This window comes from Hakea prostrata, chromosome 4 (assembly GCF_041222555.1).
Source record: "Hakea prostrata isolate BN-2017 chromosome 4, UWA_Hpros_2, whole genome shotgun sequence".
NCBI lineage: Eukaryota > Viridiplantae > Streptophyta > Magnoliopsida > Proteales > Proteaceae > Hakea > Hakea prostrata.
Window position 1 is genome coordinate 46,673,764 of NC_142603.1, and position 15,255 is coordinate 46,689,018.

Genomic DNA, 15,255 nt, shown 5'->3' on the forward strand with positions numbered 1-15,255 from the left:
GTTTTGCATGAAATGTTCCACCTACGAAACAATTCTTCTCTTTCTGATTTTCCAAAATCGGAAACCCATTGCTTTACACTTATTTGCTTCATTAATTTATTTTGTATTTATTTTTGGCAGTTAAAAAGAAACATATTAATAAATTCGTTAACTCAGAGCGTAATAGGATTAAGGATGCTAAGATAGATGATGGTTAGTCAAGCAGTTAGAGCCCACCCTCCCACGGGGAAGTCTTGGGTTCACACCCACTCTGCGGCGTATATTAGTAATTTAATTCCCACCCCCATAGTAACAAGCTACCTTTCCAAAAAAAAAAAAAAAACCCCCGTCGGATAAAACCGAAAAACCCCAATCGTCAAAGAATTTGATTTCCATAACAAGATACCATGCGAAACATGTTTGGACTGTAAGGTTTTCCTTGACAGCCACCAAAGATCCTGATAGATGACGAATGGAATTAGGACCCCGCTTATATAAACAATGGATCAAACATCTAATAAAAATTATCACCCAGAAGTGCTGGGATGAAATGTAGTGAACAGAATAATGATTAAATGGACAACATATTCACAGAAAAGTTTGAACCCAATCAAGCACCAGACAAGAACTTCTAGTTCTTCGGCATCCTCAGCAGGAATTGATGAATTGCCATCCTCTAGCCACTAAATTTCTGCAGAGTCTATAGCTTTCTCAATGGCTTGAATACAAGACCCAACTGAACTTCCCCTCGACATGGCCTCAGCTAGCTCTGACCTAGCTTTTTCATGACGGCGCAACATTAGGATGGTATTTAATACAGCCCATCTCACCTGAGAATCAACCTTCTTCTGTGTGAATCCTAAGCTTTTGAGTAACCCATCTAACTGTTCATAAGGAAGAAGTCGGGAATTAGTAACTTGAGGTATGGAATACAACTAAATGTATGCCATTTGCGTGTGTTCGTTGACAAATAGTCTGACTTCCCCTTAACTCAGAATCCCAAACCTGGTAAATATCAGCAAGACCTCCTTCAGCGTATCCAAATAGATTGTACTCTGTTGCCACTCCTGCTAGTGCAATACATGAGAACCTGTTCAACATCTGCAAAGAAAATTAATCCCACTTGTAAAATTTAGTTTGGATAACATAACAAATATAATCAAAAGGAATTTCAAAATGGGATTTAGTTCTCTGTGCAGTCCATGCAAAACATATGCACTATGCGAAAATCGGGTCTTTTATTTCACTCGAAGCCAACAGCTTATGCCCAAGATATCCGCGGTCTTTTGTCATTTGATGGCAATTGGTAGGCAGGACAAAATTTACATCAATTTTCTTCATTCTTGAAACAAAAACCAATCCACATACAGCTTGGACAGTCCTCAAACCTCTCCCATGGTATACAAGATAGAAACATGTGGCAGTTCCAGATTCTAACATGAAGGCAAATTCTCTATCCACAAGAACAATCAAGCTAGGAGGTTGGTCACTTTCAAATGAAAAATCCATACCTACGACATGAAAGAATCTGAGTGTTTAAGCACAAACAGTTTGTTGTAGTAATATGTTAATCAGTGTGGGGCAACTGTAGCATTTGAAGGCATAATCAATATAATTATATCTTTTAGCAGTTTAGCACCCACAAAAGATTGAGATCTGTGGAATTCAATACTCTCTTCTTTTTTTGGTGCATTTAGACCAGCAGGTTTGAGGTACAATGCCACATGATTTCCATGGGAATAACCTAAAGAATGAAATCTCACCTTCGCAGACACTTTCCCTGCATTAATCTGCATGGAATAGGAAAAATCACAAAGCAAACATTAGCTATTGAAAAATTGCAATGATAAAATCAAGGAAAAATCAGTCTTAATCTCTACCATCCATCAATGGGAATATAAGTTATGAAAAGAGATGCTTCATTACTGTGGAACATTCTGAATATTGGGGAAGATATCCATCAAATGGTGAACAAGGAGGCGATCAACCAGCAGATCACTGTTCTCAGGATAGCCAAATTCATAGGATTCGGGTGTAACTATCTGATAAGTCATGGACGCTAGACTGGGGAAATGCACCACAGGAGCTCGTATGTTCTCCTGCCACTGTTATTATTTGTTCATTTTGTTCCAATTTTCCCCCTGGCATTTTTTTTCTTTTTCTTTTTTTTTTCCGGGGGGGGGGGAGGGGGGAATCCAATAACAGCTCTGGGATACACCCATTGCGTAAAATACAAATAGAGATGGGGTATCACACAATGCAAAAGACCCGAGCTGATAAAATAATCATGATAAATCAGCAAGTTATCAGCTTACTTCCTCCAGAAACTCAAAATCCACAAAAGTTGTTCCTGCTTGAACATTGAGGGAGCCTTCTTTCCTCAGAGCTTCTAAACTTGACAGTGAATACCCCTTTGGAAGTACTCCAAGCAAGTAAGCTATCAAGAAGTGACCAGCTTCATGCTTACATAAAAAATTTATGACACAATTACTTCACAAAGAAAGAATACATACAGATGGAAGTATGTCAACAATCAAGCTTTTGCCCATCCTTATAGTATGCAAAATAAACAAATTCAAGACATACATAGAAACAATATAACACCAAAAGAGAAGATAAACCAGTTGATGCAACAAAGGGGTAAACTTTTAGATACACTAGATAAGAACAGGAATTACCAGATACGTAGGTTTCAGATTTGCTTTATATCTGCTACTTTCTAGTGTGAAAAGATTTACTTAAATCACCAAAGTTGGTTAGAACTCATGCTAGAAGCCTAGAAGTCGACTTCCTAAATTGGCCCAAAAATCTATTTTGAACCATGATGGAAAAACAGGAGGAAAGGGTGCATAACTTTCTCTACCTACTTACATTTTTTTTCTCACTCATTTTGAGTTTCATGCTAGAAAAGGGGATACCCTACCACCCAAAGAAACCATATTATATTCAATGAAACAGAAAAATATTGCTCATGGTTCCTAAACTCAGATTCATACTATATTGGCTAGGATAGATACTGGCTGATATCACCCCAACAGTCCTATACAGACAACAATATACCAAAATTACAAAGCAGTGGGAAATTTTGGAAAGTACAAAATCCCTAGGATGGTGGATGAACCATTGTGGAGGGAAACTTCATCCATTATTTTTATTTGTTCTTCTGTATACTTCCCTTCAGACTGATTGTGAGCTTTGTTTTCATATTTTGGAGCGCATAACTGGAGCTTTCCACTCAATTAAGGTGCATTTTTCATCGGATATCATGGTTTTAAAATAGTCAAAATGAGGTTGGCGCACGCTCATCATGCACGGCATTAGTGCTGGCCAGCTTGCCAGCTTTGGGATTAAAAATCTGTCGAAATGGAAAGCAATAGATGCAAAACTTCAAACCCACTTGAAATTTCTATTCTTAGCAATTCAACTCTTAAATTGAAAGGGTTGGGGGGGGGGGGGGGGGATGAGGAACACCGACTGCACAAGGATCCTGCCATGCAGTCTCGGGATGGTCATACCATATGCAGCCTTACCTCTGGCTCTCCTAGAGAGGCTGTTTCCAAACTAATATCGACAACCACTTGGTCAAATTGGAGTAAACTCACCGTTAAATCCACAAAATAAATACAGGATATTCACTTCTTTAAAAAAATCAGATCAAATCTACTAAGTTCAGTAATTATTTCAAAAAGGATATAAGTAAATCAGGAAGAATTTGGCACATATCTTACCTGAACGACCCTATTATGATACTTTGGACTCAGCATGTGACCAATTGTATCAAGAACCAAATTTCCAATTCCTCCATTAAAGGAGATCTACAAAACAAATTGGTAAGCAACAGTAGTTCATGAATTCAACGAAGTTTGAACCACCAACTAGGAATCTCTGAGTTAAACATCAATAATGGAGATTATTATAGAAGTGATCTAGAAATCTTGCAGCATTGCAGAGTCCAGAGTTCAGTAACAGCCTACAAGAGAAGCAAACAACCCCCCCCCCCCCCAACCAAAAAAAAAATGCCATAGAATCCAGAATAACATTAAATGCATGACTTTGCAATAGTTAAGGTATGCACCCTGACCAAACTACAGAGCTACACCTCAGAAAGAAAATTTCCAAAGCAGTATACGGGTTCTTCAATAAATGGATGCCCAAGCAGTTCACATGCATGTCCCTATCAACAGTAAGAAGGGCTTATTTGGAAGTGAGAAGGGTCCACGTATCGCCAGGGGTTTCTTTTAATCATTTCATTGCCCCTTAGTGCAAGCAACGGGTGAGGTGAGCATTTCCTAGAGAAATCATCATAGGCATGTACCTTCAATCTTTCAAGACATGATATGATTTTATTTGTATATACACATCCTAACGTTGATGCCCTCAAGAAGGCTATAAATGTTCATTCATTGATTCCTATAAATAGCATATTTTCTTTCATCAATTATCTTATCAGACATCTCAATTCTATCTTCCCTAGCAACTCAGCTAACCAAAAAGGGTACTACTGCTATCATCTCAAACTCGGCTTGTGTTGGTTATGGATGTGATCTTCTCTGTAAGTCCATCTATTACCCCTCGCTGGCACCTCTTTGAGCGGGTCTAGAAGTTTTGGTGAAGCTTCATTGATTCCTCTCAATACTGTCGATAGTGATAGTAATCCCTTGAATGAGTTCATAATTGAACCACAGGATACTTCAGAAGGGGAATTACAAAGACCACATAACATAATCAACGGCCTTGCAGTTCTATTCTTGAAAACTGAAGGCTGACCCCTACGACCACCACACCCAACGATGTACATCTTTGGCAACAACTCTACCCAACCAAGGCCATCTACCTATGAAGTTTCTACTCCATCTCGTAATGCTCTTCCTTATAATATCAATGATCCTTCTCTTGAGTTACTAATAATTGCAATTTGAAAAGGTGCTAAGAACAAGTACTCTACATCCCATGTCTAATGTTGTTTCACATATCACTCTTTCACCTTCCTATGTGTTTGTATTTGTCTTATTGTTCCTCAGAAGTGGTAGGAGGCACTTGCAGGCCCTATGTGGAAAGAGGCCATGCTTAAGGCATCCGGAAAAATGATGGCTGGAAATAGGTATCTCTACCAAATAAGAGATCTCTGAGTTGCAAGTGGATGTTCACAGCCAAACAAAAGGCAGATTATAGTATGGACAGATGCAAGGTCAGGCTTTTTCCTAGGGAATGTGCCCAAGCCTATAGGGTCAATTTCCGTGAGACATTTGATCCTGCGGCAAAAATTTTGTTCTTTCCTGTACAATCAACCTGGAGTGCGAACAGGTAACCCTGATTTCTCTTGTCAGAGAACTCATGGAAAGATGTGAAAAATGAAGCGAGCTGGTGTGGCAGGTTTCAAAATGATCATGCCAGGGAGTCTATACTAATGACAAATATTGACCACACGTTATTTACCAAACGCTTGGGTGAAAAAGATAATAATTCTTATCAAGATTGTAGTTACTAAAGTGATCCTAATGAAATACCTCTTGAATTTTTACATGGGAAAAAAATTTTAGATTAAAAATATCTGGAAATTACGCTTTTTTGCTTCACATCAAAGTTACAGGCTCCACCAAAAGAATCTCTCCCCCTCAAAGAAATTACATCCTTGATCTCCTACCTGAGGCAGGAATTCTAATTAAGCCAATACTCCTCTTAAAAGCAAATACAATGACCAATTGACAAATGCAGATCTGAGGGGTTTAAAGGGAGGCTGATATCTCTCTCACACACTCAGCTGGCATTTCCAGATCTCAGAGGTTTAAAGGGAGGCTGATATCTCTCTCACACACTCAGCCTGGCATTTCCAGATCTCAGAGGTTTAAAGGGAGGCTGATATCTCTCACACACTCAGCCTGGCATTGCCTATCCCATTAATATACAATGTCAATATGCATAATCCTAATTCATACTCAGTTGGATATTGTCCCCTGAATCATTTATTACTTTAAAGTAAGCTCCAGGGGAAGGTATCTAATTCTCTCATGAACCTCTTCATGTGGAGACCTCCACTGATGCAGTGATCCCAAGTTGGGCAGGTTCTCCTGATGACGAAATTCACTCATTGGTCGGCAGAAACCATGGTACCCGGAGAAACAAGCCGTTGTTTCTTAATTCAGTGCTGAAGCTAAGTTTCAAGCTATAGGCCATGATATTTGTGAATTTCAGTGGCTATAGGATCTCCTGTTGGATCCGAGTGCTGTCAATGATACTCCCTGAAATTATATTATTATTTTATTTCACTATAAATCTTAAGAGAGTTTTTTTCTTTTTAATGAAAAAGCAAACATGTATTACTAACTGCAGCTATAAGAGTGAACACAGTTAGTCCTTGGTATTCCTATTGTTACTAGTAGTTCTACTTGCTAGATAAACAAACGAGTCTTTGAGTGTTATGGTCATAATACAAGCCACAATTCTCCCAGCCTTGCATCAACGAGCATAAAGTAATATCATGAAACATCAGACAAGGCAACTTAATATCTATGCTTTGATCTGCTTCAACAGAGGCCACAACACTCAAAACATTGAGAATGTTCTTTACTGCGAAACTGAAAGACACTCCAATTCCTACTGATGCCGTTACCAGTGGAAGAATAAGGCGTTCAAATTAAACTGAAAATTCTCCACATAGGACCAATATCATGATTTTATCAGCAGCATAGGATCAACATCAATATCTTGAAAAAAAATAAAATAGACAAATACGAACTAGTCTATGAATAGAGGTTGCAAAACTGACTCAAAACTAAAAAAGGAACTTACTGCATCTACTGACCATAGAAACAAAAATCCGAGAGACAAAAATAGAATTTGTTGTTGGGTAAACCCAAAAGCAGCCCATGCAGAAAGCCCTCCTGAAACAGCAGCAAGTTGAAGACCTCTTTCTATTGAACCAAGTGTACCATCCGTGGGTGAAAGAAGAGATCGAGTATCAATTCCATTCAATTTTAGTTCGTCCAAACTATACTGTCTTTGGGGGACCTGCACTACCGAATCAACATGAAGCTATGAATAACATATATTCCTTCATTTTCTAGCCAGAAACAGAAAATCTTTTACTTCCATGCAAACCCAATCAGAACAATTGAGGAACAAATTTAACAAAGAGTCATGGGAATGAAAGTTTAACAATAGTGCAATTCAAGCGACACCTTTTTACAAGAGCTCTATTTACATATAGAGATAACAATCCAGAAAACTGATGCACTGGTGTTCGCAAATTTGTAATTTCCAACTTCAACCAAGTTAGAAGAAAGAAATCCCGTCACTAAAACCATACAAAAAGAAAGTCGAATTATGATAACTTTAGCTATCCAGGAAAAGAAAATATTTTAATTCGGTTCCTGATGAACATTTTGACTGTCTCCAAGAATTTAATTGCAAATTTGAAGATCAAAAAATAAGAAGTTAACATTCCAAACATTCTAATTTCATATGCATGCACATGAACCTAAACTTTTGCCCAAAAGATTTTCATCTAAGGCTCTGCCAGCTAGCCAGTGCTCGAAGACAGTTATTAACAAGAGATGGATGTGGAAAAACCAAATGACCTGCCTTGCTGAACCAAAAGCAATGAGACCACCAGGCTTTCCCTGCAAATCTTGAACGATAGACAGCGCCAGCCTTTCTTCACCCCTTTCAAGAAAATTGTCAACTTGTTCTAAAACTTGCAATCGCGAAACAGATTGCGAAGAACGAACAGTGTTGAGCACCCTAAGTCTTACATAGGAGCAGACTGGCAACCCACCGCACCCAACCCCTAACCCCATTCCCACAGACGAGGCAATCAGGCAGAAGCTCAACCATTTGGAGTTCTTCCCAAATAAGTGAATTCCAAGTTCGGCATCAATCTCCACCACACAAATCAGTAGTGAGTCACAAGTAATCCAAACCATTTTTTCAATTCCCAAACTTTGAACCGACTATATGCCACCCCACTGTGGCCCACAGTTCTATTTTGTCACCAGCGACCTTACAAGTTTTCTTTCACAGGTTAGCACTTGGACCCATCGAACATTTCCAATACCAGAAAGATAAAAATTAGGGTTTCCTTTTAAAGAAAGTTTGAAAAGAAAAAAAAACCAAACTTTGACACAATAGTTGATCGAAATTGATATATTTCCATTCATATAGCAGGTGAAGCCATCATATACAAACAAATAACAGGAGTTTATTGTCTCTTTTTCTTGCAAAAAGTTATAGGTGTTTTCGACGGATGGACAATATTTCAATTTCAACAACAACGCAAAAAGGATCCCCTCCTAACCCTAATAACAGAACAAGACTACACCTAAGAGATGGGGGAAGGAGTGGTGCCAAGCATCTAATGATTTAAAATTCTTGTGATGCAGATCCAGGCTCGCCTTTTCCCTTCCCAACCTTCTTCGGCAATAGAGTTTGGTGAATATTAGGCAAAACACCTCCGTTAGCGATGGTAACGGTGCCGAGAAGCTTGCTCAGCTCCTCATCATTTCTCACCGCAAGTTGTATATGCCTTGGAACAATGCGATTCTTCTTGTTATCCCTGGCTGCGTTTCCAGCGAGTTCGAGAACCTGATCAAATTACAACGAAAAACTCCATTAAAATCCATCGTTGAATCAGAAAATCAAATAAAATAATGAATAAGACCTAATTTCTCCGTACCTCAGCCGCAAGGTATTCAAGAACTGCAGATAGATAGACCGGAGCTCCGGCACCAACTCGCTCGGCATATTTTCCAGCTTTCAGAAATCTGGCGATTCTTCCAACAGGGAATTGGAGACCCGCCTTATGCGATCTTGAGACCGATTTGGTGGATTTGGGCTTCCCTCTTCCACCCTTCGTCGACGCTGCTGAACTCATCTTTTCTGTAATTCGAAATTAATCGCAGAGATTACAATCAGACACAAACTACACAGATTTCTTTCGCGATCGATCACAATTATAGCAGTCGAAGCATAATTTATATAGGTCGCGCATGAGATAGTTATAGAATGATGCTTTAATTCTATTCGTTCGTCAAGCAGCACACGGATCGCCGACGTGGAAAGTATCTTTTTCCCAGTTTGATTTTAAGGAAGAAGTCAATTGGGCTAGGAAAGAACTAGCCCGTGGGTTGAGGCCAGGCCCATATGATCACAACTTGCACGGGCTCAAAGAAGGCGGACTTGTTGAAATTGATGTTTTTTTTTTAGGGTACAAAGATGCTTTTTATACATAGGGAAATTGGGATGGGGTCTTGGGGATATTATATATGTCGCTTCCATTGGCGTTGAAGGTGACTTTCATGTTACCCTTTTTGTATGGGTTTCAATTCGATATAGAATCGGTATTTTGTACGGTATTATAGAGTTTATATCATAAGATTACTGTACGAAATACTAAACAATACAAATATGTCATACCTATGTATTTGGTACAAAACAATTCTATCGGGTGCAGTATTACAATTTGTATCATTTTGTCTATTCCATTGTCGTACTATTTGTTGAACAATACACTCTATGTCATACTAATCCCATGTCATATCTATTCGTTACAATATATTGAGATATAAACTACGCAATTTCCGTTTCAAAAAATGGCATACGATATGAAGTCTTTCTTTTAGGACACAATATGAATTCGTATGCCCATCTTTTAGCATCGGTAGGCTTTTAACCCATCATAGTCAAGAGTTGAATCACTTCCCCATTGTAGTGCTCCCCTAAGGTTTTTCAACATTCATTTTTGTGTGGGGGCCATATAAGATCCATTGAATCCTATCCCTAAACTATTTTTATCAGTTTTATATGTGAATTCCATACATATGTGGTAAAATAAACGTAGTGCTCCCTCGGAGGTGATCCAAACACGATAGTTGAAGAGGGTAACAAGTTTAGGTTGAAATTTTATGAGGTTGTCATAAATGGACCATCTATTTTCTTTTAGATGAAGAACACATATCTATTAGTCACATCCAAAGGTTGATATAAAATTTAAAAAATATAATTTTTTTTATTATAATTTAATTTCAACCAATAGATGTGATTGATGGATTGGTGTCCTTCATCCAGGGGGAAATGAGTGATCAACTTCTTACCTGATAAAATTTCGGTATAGTCCATATTTGGTCAAAGTTGAGTGGGCCACTAAATATAAGAATCTCACTCTTCCCTCCTTGAGTTAAAAGCTTGAAGCCAACATTTCATAAAAAGGGCTTTTTATGGGCTGGGCTGGGTTGGTTTGAGCCCAGGTGCGATGGCTCTCGTATAATGCTTTCTCAACTGTTTAAGGTAAGAAAACCTTAAAGTTCATGAAATATCTACCTTTTTGGTTTCTCAGCTAATATTTGTTTTCTTTTGGTGTTTACACGGTTACACGCCCACCCGCCAACAAAAGAAAATGGTCAAAATTTTCAACTCCTCACCATGTCTGATGTCACCATTTGATCAAATCATTTAACATCTAGTTAACGACACATGCGATGAGTAGGATGGATGGATCACATGACATCTGGTCCACCATGGGATATTTCTTTTAATGGGGCTGAACGCATTAATTTGTTAAGAGTCTAGTCATACGCGACGAATATTGAGAATACTAAATATGTCGTAAATTATTCTTTTTCAGAAAAAAACAATCGAGGTTTCCTATAGAACAGCCATTTGCTTTAAATTTCCATCACTCTATAAGACGAGGGTTCCAACAAGTAGCAAGGAGTTAATGGCATCCCATCGACTTCATCCCCGGATCATCTTCCCGTTGGGGGAGCACAGTGCTCTCCCATGGCTTCCTGACCACAAAAACCAGTGGGTCCCACTGGTTAATTTCTTTTTCTTTTTTTCTTCTAAAAAGTATTTTTCACCGTGGGCCCCATAGGTTTTTGTGGTCAGGAAGCATCGGAGTCGCAAATTCAGACTCCTCAGCTGAAGGTGTCTTGAAACCAACAAGTCTTCTTATGATATCCATCAACTTTGACATTCAACAATTCTCATCGCTTTCTTCAAGCTTTAAATATGTATTATTATTATAATCCTTCAAATCCTTTAACTTGGCTGCATTCCAGCTAGGTTTGATGAAGAACTTTTTTGAAGCATTCTGACACAGCCCAATTTATCATAGGCCCAATGGTATAATATTCATGGGCCACACATGTGCTAGCCCAACTTAGAAATAACACTAATGGGCTACACTTAGCCCACATTCTAGAAGGGAGGGAGATTCTAGAGGAATCTACATCCATAAAGTATCTTGTCTCTAGAAATATCCCTAGAAATATCTAGACCCACTAGAATATTCTTAACCATTAGATTCTAGACACTTGTACAAATCACAACCATTCATTGTATCCTACCTCACCTATAAATAGGGGAGGGATTCATTTGTACAAAGCATCAAGTAAGTGATCAATACAAGTTCTCTCAAGGTTCTCTTGAGCTCTAAGCTTTCTTTTACTCTCTCTACCTAGGTTTTAGGCTGACTTAGTGCAAGTAAGTGCTAAGTGCCGGCACGGTTGGCTTAGTCAATAACTAAGGCCGTGACATTTGTGGTATCAGAGCTTCGGTTGGGTGTGTCAAGCGTGTGGGAAAACACGATGACAAGCGAGTCCGAGACGTTCAATGGTGCACAAGAGGAGCTAAACCGTGGGAGGGAGACCCACACCACCAAGGATAGGCGTAAGGGCAAGGAGAAGTCTGTTGAAGTTAGTGCAACTATGGAGCCACGTCTAACGCGGGTGGAGTTGGCGATGGCCGAGGCAAGGGAACGCCTTGACGTTGGGGAGCAAAGGACCGATGAGCTCGATGGCCGGATGGACGAGCTCAAGGAGTTCCTATTGGGTGCTCTCAACACCATGGAGCACAAACAACAACAACAGTTTGAGGCCCTTCAGACCCAAGTAGTGGAAAGGATCGCCACGGTGGAAGCTCGTGTGCATGAGTTGAGTAGAGAGGTAGCAACGTGCAGGAGAACCACGATTGGAGGGAATGTGTGGCGTGAGGCACCAAGGGTGGAAGTGCCAAAGCCTAAGGCATTCGAGGGAACAAGAGATGCTCGGGAGGTTGACAACTTCCTATGGCACATGGAGCGGTATTTCGAGGCTACGTCGATGGAGGACGAGTCTACCAAGATCAAGACCGTGCAACTCTACCTCACCGAAACCGCAGCTCTATGGTGGAGACGAAGGTACAACGACATGCAAAGAGGTACGTGCACCATAGACACATGGGAAGACTTTAAGAAAGAGCTTAAGAAACAATTTTATCCGGAGAATGCTGCATTCTTGGCCCGAAAGAACATCAAGAGGCTAAAGCACACGGGGTCGATTCGAGACTACGTGAAGGAGTTCTCAACACTCATGTTGGAGGTCCCGAGTATGACCGAAGAGGAACTTCTCTTCGACTTCATGGATGGGCTCCAAAATTGGGCCTCGCAAGAGCTACAACGTCGAGGTGTACAAGATCTTGCTACGGCTATAGCGGCGGCGGAGTCCTTAATAGAGTTTCGAAGGGACGAGTCTAAGGCCAAGAAGAGCAATAATGGCAAAGGTGGGGGAGAGAAGGGGTCGAAGACCGACCACACAAGGGAAGGTACAAACAAGTTCTCTTCGAACAAGGAGGGTGGCAAGCAAGAAAAGAAGAAGAAATTTCAACCCAAAGACAAATGCTTCCTTTGTGATGGACCACATTGGGCTAGGGATTGCCCAAAACGGAAGGCCCTAAGTGCACTCCTCGAAGACACGGATGAAGAGGAGGTGCACATGGGATCATTGCAGCGGCTTGGTGCTATCAAGGCCAAGGAAGACAAAGCCCCTACATCAACAAAGGGGTTGATGTACGTAGAGGTGCGTATCAACGGCAAAATGGCAAGGACCATGGTTGATACGGGGGCAACACACAACTTTGTCTCAACGGAGGAGGCAAAGCGTTTGGGGCTCAAAACGAGCAAGGAAAGAGGGAGCCTTAAAGCAGTCAACTCGAAGGCACGCCCTATCGAGGGAGTTGCCAAGGGAGTCGAGATGACAATTGGGGCTTGGAAAGGCACCGTGGACTTGTCGGTCGTGACAATGGACGACTTCGACTTGGTGCTTGGCATGGAATTCTTGACACGGGTCAAGGTCGTACCCATGCCATTCTTAAACAAGGTGTGCATTATGGAGGAAGGAGCACCTTGTATGGTCCCAACGATACAAGGGACTAAGGAGGGGCCGAAGCTTCTTTCGGCCATGCAATTGAAGAAGGGAGCCAAAGAGGGGCAAGTCACACATTTGGCAGCACTCTTGGAAGACAAGGAGGATGTCCCCAAGGCAGCCAGACCAAAGGAGGTCAAGAGAACTCTAGAGGAGTTCAAGGACGTGATGCCCCCTGAGTTGCCCAAAAGCCTACAACCAAGGCGAAAAAGGTTGGACGTGGCTAAGTCCTACTTAGAAAAAGCCACAAAGAAGATGAAGAAGTGGGCCGACGAAGATAGACGACCTGCAAACTTCGCAATAGGGGACATGGTCATGGTGAAGTTACTACCCCAACAATTCAAGTCCTTGCGAAAGGTGCACAAAGGACTGGTCCGTCGGTATGAAGGCCCGTTCAAAATCGTGAAGAAAGTGGGTAAGGTTTCCTACCAACTAGACCTCCCACCAAAGCTCAAGATCCATCCTGTCTTCCATGCAAGTATGTTGAAGCCTTACCAAGGAGATGCGGAGGATCCTAGTCGTGGGACTTCTACAAGGGCACCTACAAGCATAACAACATCCTATGACAAGGAGGCGGAACATATAATGGCGGATCGAGTAATGCGCAAACGTGGGGTGCCTCCGAGTCGAGAGTATTTGGTGAAGTGGAAGGGATTGCCTGAGAGCGAAGCAAGTTGGGAACCGGAAAACGCATTGTGGCAGTTCCAAGAATATATAAGGAGGTTCCACGATGAAAACACGACGAGGACGTCGACGGAATAGGTGGGGGAGAATGACACAGCCCAATTTATCATAGGCCCAATGGTATAATATTCATGGGCCACACATGTGCTAGCCCAACTTAGAAATAACACTAATGGGCTACACTTAGCCCACATTCTAGAAGGGAGGGAGATTCTAGAGGAATCTACATCCATAAAGTATCTTGTCTCTAGAAATATCCCTAGAAATATCTAGACCCACTAGAATATTCTTAACCATTAGATTCTAGACACTTGTACAAATCACAACCATTCATTGTATCCTACCTCACCTATAAATAGGGGAGGGATTCATTTGTACAAAGCATCAAGTAAGTGATCAATACAAGTTCTCTCAAGGTTCTCTTGAGCTCTAAGCTTTCTTTTACTCTCTCTACCTAGGTTTTAGGCTGACTTAGTGCAAGTAAGTGCTAAGTGCCGGCACGGTTGGCTTAGTCAATAACTAAGGCCCGCCATCCCACATCAACAAAAAAAAAAAATTTTTTTATTTTTTTTTTTCTTCCCCCCCCCCCCCCCATCCTTTTTTTTTTTTAAAAAAACTAACATTTTTTTTTTTTTTTTTTATTAAAAAAATGAATCCCTTGTGAAATTTTTTTTTTTTTTATATATTTTATATGTTCATGTATATATTAGGTAGAAGGATATTACATGTGCCACCAAATATAGTTGAACTCATGATCTCTTCACTAAGAGGTATTAATCATTGTAATTGAGCCAATACTTTGATGATAAAATCCTTTAAAATGAGAGAGATTCGGATTATTCTCTGTGATCGCTCAACGATGTTAGACCATGCATTTTACCTTAATTTAAGCAAGAAGAAGACACGAAAGATTGATTACGGAGTTTGGTTCTTTTGAACCTACGTCTCCGGGACTCTAGATAGAATCCGATCCAATATAATTGTAGAAATTACAGATAACAGGGGGAAAATGAAAGGTACTGAAGTAACCGTATACGGCAACCATTTGAGCTCAAAATACCAATGACTCTCCCTCTTCATGTGATGATCCCTTTTCACGTGATGAACGAAAGCCCTCTAGAATCTCCTCAAAGAATAGATTACAGAAAGAGATTCAATCAACAAGAAATAATTCAGTCTTCACCGAATCACCCTCAAGAAAGCCATCGAGTGTTCCCCTTCATTCGCTGAGCACCTTCTCTTTAGAGTGCCTCAAAAATCATCCAAGAATGAATATCAAAGATGATTAACAAGGAGGAACCATCGCCATAGCCAGAATCGCCAGAGTTTAGAAAACCCCATTGCTTTTTGCATACGAATGAAAATGAACCAGCCCAAAACATATTATACAAACAAGTGAGCCAGCCGGTTAAATAGC

General features: G+C 40.5%; 2 protein-coding genes across 4 annotated transcripts; both read right to left on the reverse strand.

Annotated features, from left to right (window-relative positions):
* Nucleotides 1–423: 423 nt before the first annotated feature.
* Nucleotides 424–8,018, reverse strand: LOC149019169 (uncharacterized). 3 transcript variants are annotated; one of them, XM_089153226.1, is made up of 7 exons: nt 7,557–8,018; nt 6,769–6,987; nt 3,708–3,794; nt 2,295–2,390; nt 1,743–1,769; nt 985–1,080; nt 424–863 (listed from the first exon to the last, which is right to left on the reverse strand). In XM_089153226.1, exons 1-7 carry the CDS (start codon nt 7,899–7,901, stop codon nt 663–665), a joined length of 1,071 nt encoding a protein of 356 aa, XP_089009352.1. In that variant the 5' UTR covers nt 7,902–8,018; the 3' UTR covers nt 424–662. The 3 variants fall into 3 exon arrangements, with proteins under 3 accessions (XP_089009352.1, XP_089009353.1, XP_089009351.1); XM_089153225.1 differs by having other exon boundaries at nt 428–863; nt 2,295–2,441; XM_089153227.1 differs by lacking the exon at nt 2,295–2,390 and having other exon boundaries at nt 425–863.
* Nucleotides 8,019–8,106: 88 nt separating this feature from the next.
* Nucleotides 8,107–8,927, reverse strand: LOC149019170 (histone H2AX-like). Its single transcript, XM_089153228.1, has 2 exons — nt 8,651–8,927; nt 8,107–8,559 (listed from the first exon to the last, which is right to left on the reverse strand). The coding sequence occupies exons 1-2, from the start codon at nt 8,846–8,848 to the stop codon at nt 8,338–8,340; spliced, it is 420 nt and encodes a 139-aa protein (XP_089009354.1). The 5' UTR covers nt 8,849–8,927; the 3' UTR covers nt 8,107–8,337.
* Between the last annotated feature and the right edge of the window lie 6,328 nt (nt 8,928–15,255).

Excerpts from the sequence above, each read along its gene's own strand:
- LOC149019169 (XM_089153225.1), bottom strand. The coding sequence starts at position 7,901 with ATGGTTTGGATTACTTGTGACTCACTACTGATTTGTGTGGTGGAGATT. Across the intron at positions 6,988-7,556 it reads CTTTTGGTTCAGCAAGGCAG|GTCCCCCAAAGACAGTATAG; the intron begins GTCATTTGGTTT and ends TCGGTAGTGCAG. Across the intron at positions 1,081-1,742 it reads CAGGGAAAGTGTCTGCGAAG|ATGTTGAACAGGTTCTCATG; the intron begins GTGAGATTTCAT and ends TTTTCTTTGCAG.
- LOC149019170 (XM_089153228.1), bottom strand. The coding sequence starts at position 8,848 with ATGAGTTCAGCAGCGTCGACGAAGGGTGGAAGAGGGAAGCCCAAATCC. Across the intron at positions 8,560-8,650 it reads TTGAATACCTTGCGGCTGAG|GTTCTCGAACTCGCTGGAAA; the intron begins GTACGGAGAAAT and ends TAATTTGATCAG.